The sequence below is a fragment of the Poecilia reticulata genome, chromosome 8 (assembly GCF_904066995.2).
Source record: "Poecilia reticulata chromosome 8, P_reticulata-male-v2, whole genome shotgun sequence".
Lineage (NCBI taxonomy): Eukaryota > Metazoa > Chordata > Actinopteri > Cyprinodontiformes > Poeciliidae > Poecilia > Poecilia reticulata.
Window position 1 is genome coordinate 24,332,684 of NC_088837.1, and position 14,123 is coordinate 24,346,806.

The 14,123-nt window shown below is 45.2% G+C and overlaps 2 protein-coding genes across 3 annotated transcripts in view; both read left to right on the forward strand.

Annotated features, from left to right (window-relative positions):
- The first annotated feature begins 162 nt into the window (after positions 1–162).
- Positions 163–9,416, forward strand: casc3 (casc3 exon junction complex subunit). Of its 2 annotated transcripts, none has more exons than XM_008416458.3 (12): positions 163–371; positions 2,657–2,681; positions 2,760–2,815; positions 2,891–3,109; positions 3,223–3,371; positions 3,447–3,626; positions 4,754–5,646; positions 5,948–6,127; positions 7,168–7,266; positions 7,344–7,510; positions 7,582–7,790; positions 8,609–9,416. In XM_008416458.3, exons 1-11 carry the CDS (start codon positions 186–188, stop codon positions 7,726–7,728), a joined length of 2,301 nt encoding a protein of 766 aa, XP_008414680.2. In that variant the 5' UTR covers positions 163–185; the 3' UTR covers positions 7,729–7,790; positions 8,609–9,416. The 2 variants fall into 2 exon arrangements, with proteins under 2 accessions (XP_008414680.2, XP_008414681.2); XM_008416459.3 differs by having other exon boundaries at positions 5,951–6,127.
- Positions 9,417–13,013: 3,597 nt separating this feature from the next.
- The window catches only part of rapgefl1 (Rap guanine nucleotide exchange factor (GEF)-like 1), a 25,644-nt gene continuing 24,534 nt past the window's right edge, over positions 13,014–14,123 (forward strand). Inside the window, exon 1 of the mRNA XM_081610306.1 lies at positions 13,014–13,853. Coding sequence (XP_081466432.1) covers positions 13,654–13,853 — 200 coding nt within the window. The 5' untranslated portion in view covers positions 13,014–13,653. The remainder of the gene's footprint in view (positions 13,854–14,123) is intronic.

The window sequence follows — 14,123 nt, forward strand, 5'->3', positions numbered from 1 at the left end:
TGCAAAAATAAAATGTCAAAAATGTAAATAACTAACATTTCTGAGTGAAGAGCGATATGAGATTATCCACGTGGTGGCAGTAGATGTAGTTTAGCTCTGCTAGGCCGTTTTGTAACGTATATTAAAGGAAACTCCATTACCCATAGTGCGTCACTTCTTCCGCTTCCAGCCATTCCATTTCTAAGATGGCGGACCGGCGGCGGAGGAGGAGGCGCGCGTCTCAGGACAGCGAGGACGACGACGAGTCCGGCTCGGGTTCGGACAGCGGGAGATCCGGTTCTCCAGCGACAAAGGCCCGAGGCCGAGAACCCGTTCCGGCTGAGGCGCCAGTGAGCCGGTCCGAGGCGAAAAGTGACGTTGAGTCCGAGTGTGTGAGTATCATTCCGGGCTAACCCCAAGAAGCTAACCGTGGTTCCCGGAGCTGAGAGCTCTGAGTGCGGCCAGAGATCTCATGGTCTCCCCGCTGCCTGAAGGATTTACAGAACCGTTAGCTCCGCGTTAGCTCAGCACGATGTCAGAAGAAGATTAATTGTTATGTTAGCAGTAAAATAATAAATATATTGTTTAGAAATAGCTCGACGATTAGATGTTTTTAGGGAACCAGACCGAAAGGCGCCAGTTAGAACACATTTATAGGGGAGACTAAATGCGACATAACACCTGCTGAGGCAGCCGGTGGTTACTCCGAGTTTAACGAATGTAATGTAGAAAGAAAGAGATATCGACATTATTATTCAGGCTACCGGGGAGCCACAAAGCTTGGGCGGTTGAGTGGACCCCGAGGACAGCCTGTGGCCCCGCCGGGTGGTCCACTCAGCGTGTGACCCCGCCGGGTGGTCCTCTTAACGTGTGGCCCCGATGGTTAGTCCCCTCAGCCTGTGGCCCCGATGGTTAGTCCCCTCCGCTTGTGGCCCCCCTGTGATTTCAAGACTCAGAACTCACACTGTTCAGCCTTATTTCAGAGTAAAACTATATTTGAAATGATTAATTCAGGTGAAAATGTACTTCAAAGAAGAAAAATTAGTAATTATAACTGTTTATTTAATGTTATCACGTCTAATAAAAGTCCTTCAGATGTTCATGTTGTCGTGGTAGTGGCTCTAATGGCAGATGGGGATTCAATGAGACACTATTCTGTTTTGAAATTTACTAAAGAATCAGAAACGAGAATATACGAAATCCCATAAAAACATCCTAAAGCATTTCGAACCAGGTGAGGTGATGGAGGGATCAGGAGTCAGAGGTAACAAGAACCAGACAGGTGCAGCTATAGATCACAGACCAGCGGCTCTCAGATCTTTTATAATTCTAACAGTGAAAAAACAGGATAAACAAGAGCAATCTACTGGAGAGACACATTGGTTGAAAGTAGGCCTGTCATAATGACACATTTCTTAGGACAATAAATTATCCTGAAAGTTATTGTGATGGATAATAATATTATCTTGAGACCATTTTCAACTATTATAACAATGATAATAATAATAATGGCATCGTAATCCAAGAACACATTCTCAAAGGTCAAAGTTGTATTTCTAACAAACATTTAACACTGAAACTGGAAAACATTTTAACATCCAAAACTAAATAAACAAAACAATTAAAGTGACAGGAAATGGATTATGAAGAAGTCTCTTTAAACTAAATTATCCTTTTACAAAAGGGCTTAGATGAAACTCAAGCACCAGACTGGAGACTTTCCTCTAGTTTTTGGTAGAAGGAGAGAAAGAAAAAAAAAAAGGAAATTTAATTTATCATGCGATTAATTTACTTATTAATTATTGTGACAGGTTTGCTTGAAGGATGCAGTTTAATTGTTTTTTGTTAACTCCAAGGTGAAACATTTCAGTTTAAAGATGTTGAGTCAACAAAGTTTCTCTGCAGTCAGAATTTCTGGTCAGAGCCGAACATCAACGTCTAACGGCTGCAGGAAAAACATTTTATTTACTTTATCATTTTTATTTATTACGTTTTCCCACATAGCCTCAAGTAAATGACTGAATTAATAAGTAAAACGTTATTTATAAAAATAGAGGCAATAATGCATAAAAATATGAGATTATCAAAAGAAAAAATATTTAAGAAGAAATGTTTTAACTAGAGGTTTGCCGATCGATCGGCCACCGATCATAATTGACCAATTTCTGTGGAAAACGTGTATGATTGGTGATTTTAGATATGTATTAAAACTTTCACTGTCCTAACACAAGTCAGGTAATCTCTGAAAAAATAATCGATCGATCTCTGCCTCCTCATGTTCGCCAGAATTACTCAGCTCGGTCAGAAACAACCAATCAGAACCAACATTAATCAGCTAGCCAATAAGAAACAACCAATCAGAACCAGCATTAATCAGCTAGCCATGCTATTAGGAAGGATTGTTTACTTTGATGCCGTCTGCGTTTGACTTTGAGTGAATGTTTCCTTTTTTACTTGATATTATTTAATATAGGTAGATTTGACTCATGTATAATTTATGGTACTGAGGACCTACTGTTAAATATTATTTTATAATTTAGAATAGATCCGAGCCCGGATCGGGTCGGAGTTTACTGCTTATCAGAAACTGAGACTTTCTGATCTCCTTCAGGTTCTGGTTCTGATTCTGAACCTGTTCTTGTTTTGGTTCTGGTTCTGATCCTGTTTGTCTTTACAGGAAAGTGAAGACGGAGCAGGAGAAGGTAAGACCCGACCCGCGGCCCGTTGCATGTTCTTTTGATCCGCTCTGTTGTCATGACGCCTGGTTCTGTTTCCTCCAGCCGTCCTCTCGGATTACGACAGCGCCGATCCGGAGGAGAACGCGTCCCACTCAGAGGTAAATAGAACCGAATCCGGCCGGTTCCGCTCTGTTGGGCCGGGACGATCACTCTGGTTTCTGTTTCTCTGTCAGGGAGTAGAGGAGGAAGAGGGCTTCAGTGAGGAAGAGGCTCCAGCAGCAGCAGCAGCCGCCGAAGCCAAACCTGCCGCTGCTGATGGCCCCACACAGGATGATGGAGTGGAAGAGGAGAAGGAGGAAGAGGAGGAGGAGGCAGGAGGGTCCAGTAAGGAGGAGAGCAAGGCGGAGGAGAAGGGAAACCTGGCAGGAGAGAGGCAGAGCGGAGACGGACAGGTGGGAATAAGACTCGCCTCCAGACGGATTCCAGAATATTTTCCTTATTCTGCTTCCTGTTGAAGAAAGGGTCGTCATGGTTTCTACTTCTCCTGTCCCTGATCTCCACACAGGAGTCCACCGACGACCCGGAGACGAAGACGGGAGGGAAGCCTGGTCAGCAGCTGGACGACGACGAGGACCGGAAGAACCCGGCTTACATTCCCAGGAAGGGTTTGTTCTTCGAGCACGACGTCCGCGGACAGACTCAGGAAGAGGAGAGGTGAGCCGCCGCTTCCCTTTCAGCCTCAGCGCCTCCAGAAGGAGTTTTACCTGTTCCTCCTCCTCTTCTTCTCAGGCCTAAAGGTCGGAACAGGAAGCTGTGGAAGGACGAGGGCCGCTGGGAGCACGACAAGTTCCGGGAGGAGGAGCAGGCGCCCAAGAGCCGCGAGGAGCTCATCGCCATCTACGGCTACGACATCCGGAACGGCGGCGGCAGCGGCCCTGGAGACCGGGCGTACAGGCAGCGGAGACCCAGGTGAGCTGGTTGCCATGACAACATACTGTACGACCACCAGCAACACACGGGTCTGAACGTTGGCTTCACTGGTTCTGATGGTCGGAAACCGAACAGAACAACCTGCTGCTGTTCCTCAGGTTGTCATGGCAACAAGTCATTTACATAGGAGCACTGGGTCACATGTAAACGCTGCACAGACGCCACGGACCAGGACGAGCAAGCTAAATTATTAAGTTAGTGTAATGGAGCTTTACTTCCTGGATTAGAAAGATAAAATTAAAGATTTTGTCTTTTTTTACTTTCAGATTTTTACAGAATTTATATTATGAAAGTGAAAAATTATTAAGTGTCACTTTGATCTTTAAACTTTAGACTGCAGGCCATGAACAGGGTTTTTTTTTTTAGGATGATAAGTGAGGAGTGTGAGCCGTCTGGCTGTAGGTGGCGCTGTGTAGCTTCAGAGCAGCCAGGATTTATCAGCTGCTGACATTTAAACTATTGTACAAAATTTTCTTTTTGCATTTTTTTATACTTCAATTTTGATCTCAGTCTGAAAAAATAACTTTGACTTTTGGAGAAAAGCTAATGTTTTATTGGTGTTAGGAAAAGAGCCGTTTCAAAAACATCCTGATTATTAAGTCACATTTGGTGCACCCCGTTCCCTAGCAACCGCAGAACAGAGCTATTTGCAAACTGTTTCCTTCACGTTTTTTATGTGTATTTTGTTAGGAATGATTAACGGAAATATAAAAAAATTTAAAATAACTTCCTCAATTTTCCAATAACAGACATTTTTGTTAGTTTGATCTGGTTTTTGGCTTTTCCATGAGAGTTAATGTGCTAATTAAATTTTCCAAACTAATTTTGATGAACGCTCCCATCCACTAGGGTGGGACAGTTATATCGTTTGTTGTGAAAAATTTCAGCTAATGTTAAAAAACAACTAAAATGTTATTTTAGTATTTTATTTTTCAGTTTTTTTGGTTGGGGGGTTCCAGAAGAGGATCAATAAATATGAGTTAAACAGAAAATATGATTAACTAAAGTCTCTATGTGCAGTTTAGTGATTTAAATCCCACTTTAAGTAGAAGCTAATATAAAATAGGAATGTTTATCATCATCTCCTCCCGTCTCCTCTCCTGCAGGCAGAGTTCTCCTCCCGGCAGAGACAAGCGGTGGAGAGATGGGCAGAGACCGGCCCGGACCTGGCAGAACCGAGGAGGAGGACCGCCTCCACCTTCATCTGTCCCTCCACCCTCCTCTTCCTCAGCGTTTCCTCCCCTCTCTGCTGCTCAGCGGAGCAACAACTCCTCCAGACCGCCGCCCTCCCGCAGCAGACCCCCTCACTACAGCCAAGCGCACCCGTTGTCTCAGTCAGAGTACAGGAACAATGAATCCAACGCACCTCAGGTTCATCCCAGAGAGCGGCACGCCCCAAAAACTCAACTGGATCTGTCGGGAGACAGAGGCGGGTCTGTTAGAGGTGGACGGGTCCACGGAGGAAGAGGAAGCTCCTCTGTGGTCATTGAGGAGGTTTCAGACAGCCAATCAGGCGCAGCGGAGGAGGATCCGAGGTCAGAGTCTGCAGCGACGACTGCAGCAGGGCAGCCGGGCGGGTACCAGTCACCGAGACGACAGCAGCAGGAGCGAAGAGGCAGCGGGGACAAAGTTGCCTCCGGATTGGCTGCCGCCACCTCTGACCCCGCCCTCCAGTCTTCAGCAGCCAATCGGGAAGCCTCTCCGCCAGCCGAGCGCCCCGTTGAACGTAAATCGTACTCACTGGCCCGCAGGACTCGCTCGCGGCCGTCAGACCTCGGCAGCAAGCAGGCCTCAGTGGAGGAGTCTGCAGCGGGGGGAAACAGCTCCTCACCCAGCAGCGGGGGGGGCAAGGGCTGGACGGGGGGCAGCGAGGGGGGAAGTCAGACAGCAACGGGAGGGGGAGGGGTCGCCGAGCTGGACCAGGAAGTGGCCCGGCTCAATCTGGTCCGACAGACCTGGAGTCAGAGTCCAACGTCGTACGTACGCTCCGAGATGAGAGGTGAGTCCCTCCATACTGGGAGTACAGAGACCCAGTTAAACCAGTCCCTCCATACTGGGAGTACAGAGACCCAGTTAAACCAGTCCCTCCATACTGGGAGTACAGAGACCCAGTTAAACCAGTCCCTCCATACTGGGAGTACAGAGACCCAGTTAAACCAGTCCCTCCATACTGGGAGTACAGAGACCCAGTTAAACCAGTCCCTCCATACTGGGAGTACAGAGACCCAGTTAAACCAGTCCAACTGATTATTTTCCCAGTCCAACTGATCCATGTCCCAGTTTAACCAGTGTCCTCTCAGCAGGTCTTCCTAACCCCATCCACATGGCCGGTGGGCCGCCTCAGTACTCCAACATGGAGGAGATGGGCGTGGGCTCCAACCGGGCCAAGCGTTACTCCTCCCAGCGCCAGAGAGCCGTTCCAGAACCGGCCCCGCCCATGCACCTGGGAGTGATGGAGCCTGGACACTACTACGAGCCCAGTAAGATTCCCCCCAGTTCAACCAGTAGGACATTAGAGCAGGAGTTGAAGAACTACAGATAAAGTTCTGATAAAACCCGATCAATCAGAACCGCCACAGTTGATCAGTTCTGTTAATGTTTGTGGAAAAATATATTTTTTTGTGTTTTAACAAGGTTCTGACTGCTCCTTTGTTTTAGCTTGGTTTTATTTTCAGTTCTGATTCTGTTAGAGCTGCAGCTCATCGGAGTCACATCCGGGTCTATCCGGATCCATCCGGGTCCATCTGGGTCCTGATGATGCTGCTTTTCAGGAGTTTTCTTCAAGAATTCAAACTGAAAGTGCAGCAGATCAGTTTTCAGATTATTGCTGCACCTCCTCTGTTTCACCAGCAGGGGTCAGCAAAACTTCAGCAGTGTCTGTTCAGGTTTAGAACTACAGTCAGAACCTCGGATTGAGCCGTCGGTACCGGATTATGAAGTTTAACTGGAATCGGGTCCAGACGGTGTTAGGTCTGGAACTAATGATTATTATAGCTATTGATTAACTCTGACAATTAATCAATAGAAATATGGCACATTCAGCATTTAACCACTTATGCCTTTTTATCCAATATTAAAAATACACTAGTAGATGCAAATAAATTAATAAATTAATTCAATAAATAAGAAAATATTTTACAGTTTATTAACAGCATTTGTTTAATTTATGTTTCATCAACTAAAAATATGTTTAACATCAACATACTGAACATAACTTGACTGAACATCAACACAGTGTCAGGCTGATCTGTTGGCCATTTAACTGATTAATATTTGGATCAAAATGGAGATTTTGTTAACCAGGTGAATGAAAAACTGTCCCAGCTCTGGTCCAGATAGAAACTATTTCAGCTTTTTTTTATCTGATGCTGGAAAATGTAATATTTTTTTTGTACAGTTTTGGTTTTATTACATCTCTGAGGTTGTAGTTCTTTCAGCAAATAGTCTTTTTTTGTCTGTATGCTACAATTATCAGACAGCTGTTGGTGTTTTCCTCTGACCACCTCTTCTTTCCCACCAGTGTCCTACCAGGGACCAATCTACACCCACGGAGAAGGCCCCGCCCCCATCCCGCCCCAGGGCATGCTGGTCCAGCCAGAGATGCACATCCCTCATCCTGGTGGGTTTCCTTTAAATTCACCATTTCACAACCCTCCTTGGTCGCCCTCTCACTCTGCTGCCTCTCTCTCTCTGCAGGTCTCCATCCCCACCAATCAGGAGCCCCCATCGCTAACCCCGCCCTCTACGGAGGCCCACCTGTCTCCCTGTCACCGGGGCAACCACAGCAGCTGCTGCCTCCTCCGTTCTACCCTCCTCCTGGGGTCATGACCTTCCCCTACCCTGCCATGTATCCAAACCCACAGGTAAGACCGGACCGCTGCTCATCAGAACCAGCAGAACCTCCGGACCCAGTGTGACCTCTGCTGTGTTTCAGGGTCAGGCCCAGGTGACGTACGGCGGCGTCACGTACTACGACACCATGCAGCAGCAGGCCCAGCCCAAACCGTCGCCCCCCCGCCGCACCTCTCAGCCCGTCACCGTCAAACCCCCCCCTCCAGAGGTTCCCTACGCCTCAGAGTGACTCCGCCCTCATCTCCTTCCCTGCCCCCAGGCTCCGCCCCCACCCTGACCTCAGAGCTGCAGGTGAGGCCTTAACAGATTCCTCTAGAGCGATTAATCGAGAAATTCATTTAATCTAATTTTTCGTTTATGAAGATCATTTTTGGAAAATCTGGATTTTATTTTCTGCAAAGCGCTTCCTTGTGTTTCCATATATTGGTGCCAGTTCAGGCTGAAACGATTAATCAAATTAATCATGATTAATTGATCATTGAAATGACTGACAATTCATGTAGTAACCATTAACTGGAGTATAGAAACTCAAAGAAGGGCAGTTTGCTGAGAGAACAACACACTTAAACCAAAACTGTACAATAAATTTATATATTTTGTATTTAATATTCAAATCAACATCCATCCCTAACATCCGCCTGTCCATCTCATTACAGTTTCTATTTATTCGGACTTTGAATTCAGGTCAATTTTACGATGAAATATAACATAAGTTGTTTTTTTTTTTGTTGTTTTTTTACGAAAATAGTTCTAATTTTCCAAGAATAAGGTTGTAATATTTGGAGAATTAAATATTTATTTCATCATCAGAACTCCAACACAAAAATGACAAAAAATTATTATTCAGGCTTTTATCCAATTGTTTCTGTCGTAATTTTACAATGTACTGGTAAAATTTTGTTTAATTATGCTTCTCATAATTAAACAAAAATTCCCTAATACTTGCTGTACAACTTACAGATTTATTTTAGCAAAGAAAGGGAGAGAAAACGGATTAAAATCAGATCTGGTATGGAAAGAATCAGAGATTTTATTTTGAAGCCGTGTCGCCCAGCCCTAGTTTCCTCCTGCTCCAAGTTTTCTGACTGGTGATTGGTCTGTGTGCGCAGGAGCAGGGTGGGAGGGGCAGTGAGGTCCAATCAGACGACACCGTGAGAGGGCGGAGGGCAGGACGAGACGGACTCTTCTGGATCAGAACTTTCCTTTATTCCCTTTTCAGTCACTCTGCCGGACAGACGGACGGAGCCGACCCGTTAACGACTTCCTGTCCGGTTTGTCTGAATCCACTCTTAACGGTTATAGCTCTACATGATCCAGCTGCCAGAACTGGACCGGGTCAGCTGCTCCGGTTCTGTTCGGGTCACATATTTCAGATTCAGATATTTTATGAAAATAAATAGATAAATCCTTCCCGGTAAACGGCGACGTTACAAACCTAAAAGCGCAGGTCTTGAGACCTGCCTCCGTTGGCGCCACCTACTGGTGTTGCTTAGTGTTGCTGTAAATAGAAGCTAACTGTAAATAAAATCTGGAAGAGATGAAATAGATCCGTGAACTTATTGTAATCAGAACGCTGAGTCGTCGGCAGGGACCTGAATGTTAACGGTGGAGTTATTAGAGAGAGAGAAATAGTTTGTCTTCCTTTTATTAAACCTTTCATTTTCATACTGTTGGTTTTACTTTTTTTAATTATTATTACTTGTAGTAGGCGACCATCTGCTCTGATTATTGTTTTTATGTTCGGACCAGAGCGTAGCAGAACCCCAGACGGACCCATTATTAACTGAATCTTACGGTTTCCAGGAGAAAAATGTCCTTATAATTTTTCTTTTTTAGTTTCTGCTCATCTGTTTCTGCTCTGTTCTCTGGAACGTCTTTGGTTTGTTGTCAGATTAAAGTTTCTGATTCTGTCCTGAACGTCTCTGAGCCGTCCCTGACCCACCCAGACCAACAAAACCAGAACTTCTTCGGGTCTTTTTTTTGATTAAAGATGTTTAGAAAACAAGCAAAGCTTAAAATATTGACCTTTCACCTGAATTTTATGGTATGATTCAGGATGATGTTTCCAACTACTGAATAACAGACATAAATATAAGGCAGTCAAAGTTTATGATTACAGGTTTTTAGATTTCTCTCTTCTACTCACTAAAAGCTCTCGTGAAATTCAGAGAAATTGTCTGGTAGAATCAAGATTGCAACATTTATTACATTTTCAGCTGCTGCGGTTCACTTTCACACTCACCGCATTGTGTCAAACAAACCAAATACTTAAAAAATTCAGTTCCTCTCCTCACCAGTGGGGGCGCTGTACCAAGAACGACTGAGGGAAACGACATGAAAACCTCAAGACGAGCCCAACTTCCTTCTTCACAAAATGTAAGCAAGAATGTAGCAGCATCAGATTCTAGTGGTTGTAGGATTTCTCTCCTTGGTTAAAAAAAAAAAGCCATTTCTCCTGCTTGTGCTTGACTTTTTTTTTTTTTGTATTTACCCAGAATTCCCTGTCCTGTAGTCCATTTCCTGCTTGTAGAGTGTTTTCCAAACTGGTTGGCATTCGCATATGAATTGGAACTGCACCAAAGTTCACTTCAAATGAACAGATCTAGGTTTGTAGGCAGACCAGAGTTTCCAGACTTGGATTGAAATGGACTCAAACTGGGCTGGTGTGAACGCACCTGTTTTATTATTGCAATAACAGTCTAAAAAGATTTTCTGCAAAAATGTCTCCATACATGACGACCTTCCGGTGACCCAAGCCGATGCTGTCAACACTAGATGGAGTCGCTCGGCTTTTAGCCAATCAAATTGGGTTCCTTTGGTCATGTGACAGCAGTGTGTTTCTCCACCCAGATGTACATCTCTTAATTATAGAGAGGAGCTTTTTCTCCTGAACAGGATATTCTCAAACTACTTGACGCCCATTTGAGTCGTTATCTTTTCATCGAGTCGAACTCGGGGGAATGTTTGACCTGATGACAGCTAATGCACCACGCTGTCTGCAGACACATTGACCTCTGACCCAGCCCATCCTACTGGGCCTTCAGCCGAGCCTAATTTGATTGGCTAAAAGCCGCTTGATTAGATGTAGTGCTGATTGCTTTGGCCTGGGTCACCAGAAGGGCATCACATTTTCTGCCGGGGAGTTTGAAGAACAAAAAATAACTTAATTCTTATAGATAATTGCAGATTATAAACATTCTATTATTAATTAAATCAGTTTGATTCTTGTTAGTTATTTCTTTCATACATCTGTAGCCTGATGCCTGGTCTGAACCAACCTTCAGGTAAGTTATTGAGAAGCAGAACAGCAGTGGTGTAAAAGTGGCAGTAATTGACTAGAAGATAGCAATTTAGCATTTTTTATTATTTAAAATGTTTACTTTGTGTTTTAATCGAAAACTATATAAACAAATTAATTACACACCCTGCAATTAACTGTTATAAATTTTGATCAAGTCCAGTCACAGATATAAAACTAAATTTTACGTAAAATCCCCCCCTTTAAAACAGAACCATGGATGGACTGATTATAATTCTGCTTGGTTTCCGTGTGCTGTCCAAACCAGAACCGGTTTCCAGAACGCATTCCGACGTTTCCGGAATTAGATGCTGCTGCTGCTGGGAAGCTTCCAGGTCTTGAAATGCAACTTTTAGTTTTTATCTCTCTGCTTCTTCACACCTGAGTCAAATAATCAAGTTATTGGTAGGAATCCGAAGAGTTTTATTTGATTTATGGGTCCGTTCTTCATCCCTGAAGCTTCACACCTGCTGGTTTTATTTATGTGAACATGAATATTCATGAGCCGCAGGAGGCGGGGCTCTTATATAAACTCCTGCCACCAATCAGCAGCCGGACGGCCTCGTGAATATTCATCGGCAGCTCAAACACAAAAGGAGCCTCAGCTGTTACACCCTCCCTCCCACCTCCTGCAGCTGTAACCATGGCAACGCCTTCCGCCAGTGATGGACATCAGGAGGTTGGAGAGCTTTCTGAGTAATTGGCTTGTTAACTGATGCACCACAGAGGAGGATGGTGAGAAGGTCTGCTCCGATTGGCCAAGAAACTGCAGAGTTGCAGATAACGAGCCGATGAGAGGCAAGGAGCCTCTCTTCACTTCCTGGTTTGAATCTATGACGTGATTACAATCATAGGATCAATAAAATCAATCAGGTTTCTTTGTTCATCTTTATTTTTTAGCTCCTTGAATTTTTTCATTTTTCCTCACTTTCCATCTTTATGTCTTTATTCTTTTTTTCTTTGCATTATTTTGTTGCTGTTTTCTCCTTTGATTCCACGCTGAGAGTTTCATTTGAAGGAAGATAAATTAATAAAGCAGTGCAGCTGTTTAAAAGTCTTAAATCCAGCTGAGAAATACAAAAGCAGGCCACCGGTTTCTACTTTATGAAACTCATAAGTCGTCAGAACCACAGACAACGTCAGAAACATACCAGGACATTTTAGCTTTATCGAGATGCTTATTTTATTTTCCAGCAGGACTCGGTACCGACCCAAACTGCTAAAGGTACCAATACCTTCTTCAATCACCACGGCAACGCCAGCAAACTGCTCTGACTTGAACCTCACAGACGATTCGTGGGTGAAGAGGAAGATGAAACACATCAGAACCAACAATACAGAATCCAGAAGAATCCTATCAGAGCAACCTGCACTGAAAAAACAGAAAGGAGTTCCAACTTTAAAACAAAACCTTAAAATAAACATTACATATAATCAAATTTAGTTTGTCAAACTTAATTTATTTACGTTTGTTTAACATGACACTAGGGTTGCATTTCTTAAAATATTTTTTTTCTTTACCTGATGCCTTATTCTAGATTTCTAACAAACAATTCTTGTGTTTTTAGTCTCTGGAAGGCAGTATTATATAAATATACTGGAAAAAATGCTTGAAATATTTCACTCTGAGTGGAATACACCACTTAGAAGTGGAGTTTATAAGCTAAATTACTGACAAGAAGCAAAAAGATCCTAACTGAGATCCAAATAAGTTCAGAAAATGAAGCATTTGTGGGCGTAATGGAAGACAATAACATGGAGCCGAGTTTAGTTCCCTGTGGTATTCCACAGATGATTCATATTACCTGAGCCTGAAACAGAATCTGAGCTGAAACAATAATCCTGAAGTGTTTCTCTTCTGTTGGGTTCAGTTTCAAGGAACCTGATGCTCCAGCATGAAGAGGAGGAGGAAGGTGTCCGGTTCTAGATCAATCCCGGGTCACGTGACTTCACTGAGAATCAAAAATCAGCTGATCTGGCAGAAAACTTCCGTTCAGCATCCGAGTTTAGCGTTAAAAAAAAATCTGCGCTCTCTTGTGCTGAAATCTCGCGGTGTTTCCGCTCTGTCGTCAGGGATATTTCCATTTCCATTAATTTTACACTGTGCCTGCGCGCCGCCGGGCAGTGCGAGCATAGTGCGAGTGTCGGGAACGCGCAACTGCAGCAGATCGTCAGTCGCGCGGAGGGGCGGGCGGGGGAGCGCGCGCGCTTGCTCTTCATCACTGCTCATCCAGAAATTCACTAGGAGGACCGGGACCGGAGATCGGTTTGGGGGAACCTAAAACCCCACTGGACAGCTTCGAAGAGCCTGCAGAACCGGAGAACCGCCGGTGAGACTCGGAAAACCCACCGCACCCAAACGCACCGGGCCAGGTGAGCGAGGAGGAACCAGCAATCCGCAGAGATTCGGGTCCGGATCTGAGTCCGGAGCCGCAGAGGCGCAGCGCGGATTGAAGGAGCTCTCTTTGGGGTTTTATTATTATTATTATTTATTTTTTACACGCCCTCGGAACCGGAGCTCGGAACCGCAGCTCCGTGTAGAGGCGGCGACTGAAGCCGGAGAGCAGCTGGGGGAGGAGCGGCTGTCGGTGCGCGGAGCTCCGGAGACCGAGTGGATCATCCATGGGTTAGCCCGGACTGGTGGTCCACAGCAGCCTGCAGAACCCAGGAGGGTCCGCTCTTACCTGCACGCACCTGCGCTCCCTGACCCGACCTGCGGGGGCCGGATGATGTAGGCGCCGCTGCCCCGCCACCAGCAGCAGCAGCAGCAGCTACCGAATCCCGAGTCTCAGCAACCCACCCAGGTCTCTGGACCCCAGGTCTCAGCCCCCCAGGTCCCCGGTCCAGAGAAGAACCATGCCGGCGGGGATGAAACCGCTGGAGAAGTTCCTGAAGAAGCAGACCACCGCGCTGACGCGGGCCGGGGGGTTCGGCGGGATGGGGGACAAGGCCAGCGGTGGCACCGGGGCGTCCCGCAGGAGGGCCAGCCTGTCCCGGGTCGTCCCGTTCTTCAGGGAGACCTCACCTGAAAGCGGCCACGCGCGGGAGGTGTTCAGGTGAGTTCGGTTCTGCATCTTAAATTAATTAAATAGATGAGGCGGACACAAAGTAAAGGTTAAAGTTTGATGTCCTTTAGATCCAAAATTCAAATAATTGATCCCAAAGGGAAATTAAATGTTGTAATTCTTATTTGAATTCTTCAGAAGTCTCCTGTAGCAGTCTGTGTTACAGCGACTTTGAATGAACCTCTGACTGAAGACTGTTTTTCTACAGTCTGAATGTCTTTGAAAATAAAATAAATAAAATAACAGTTTTGGTTCCTAATC

Coding starts and splice junctions, on each gene's coding strand:
- casc3 (XM_008416458.3), top strand. CDS start 186: ATGGCGGACCGGCGGCGGAGGAGGAGGCGCGCGTCTCAGGACAGCGAG. Junction 3,110..3,222: donor GGCAGAGCGGAGACGGACAG/GTGGGAATAAGA, acceptor ATCTCCACACAG/GAGTCCACCGACGACCCGGA. Junction 7,267..7,343: donor GATGCACATCCCTCATCCTG/GTGGGTTTCCTT, acceptor CTCTCTCTGCAG/GTCTCCATCCCCACCAATCA.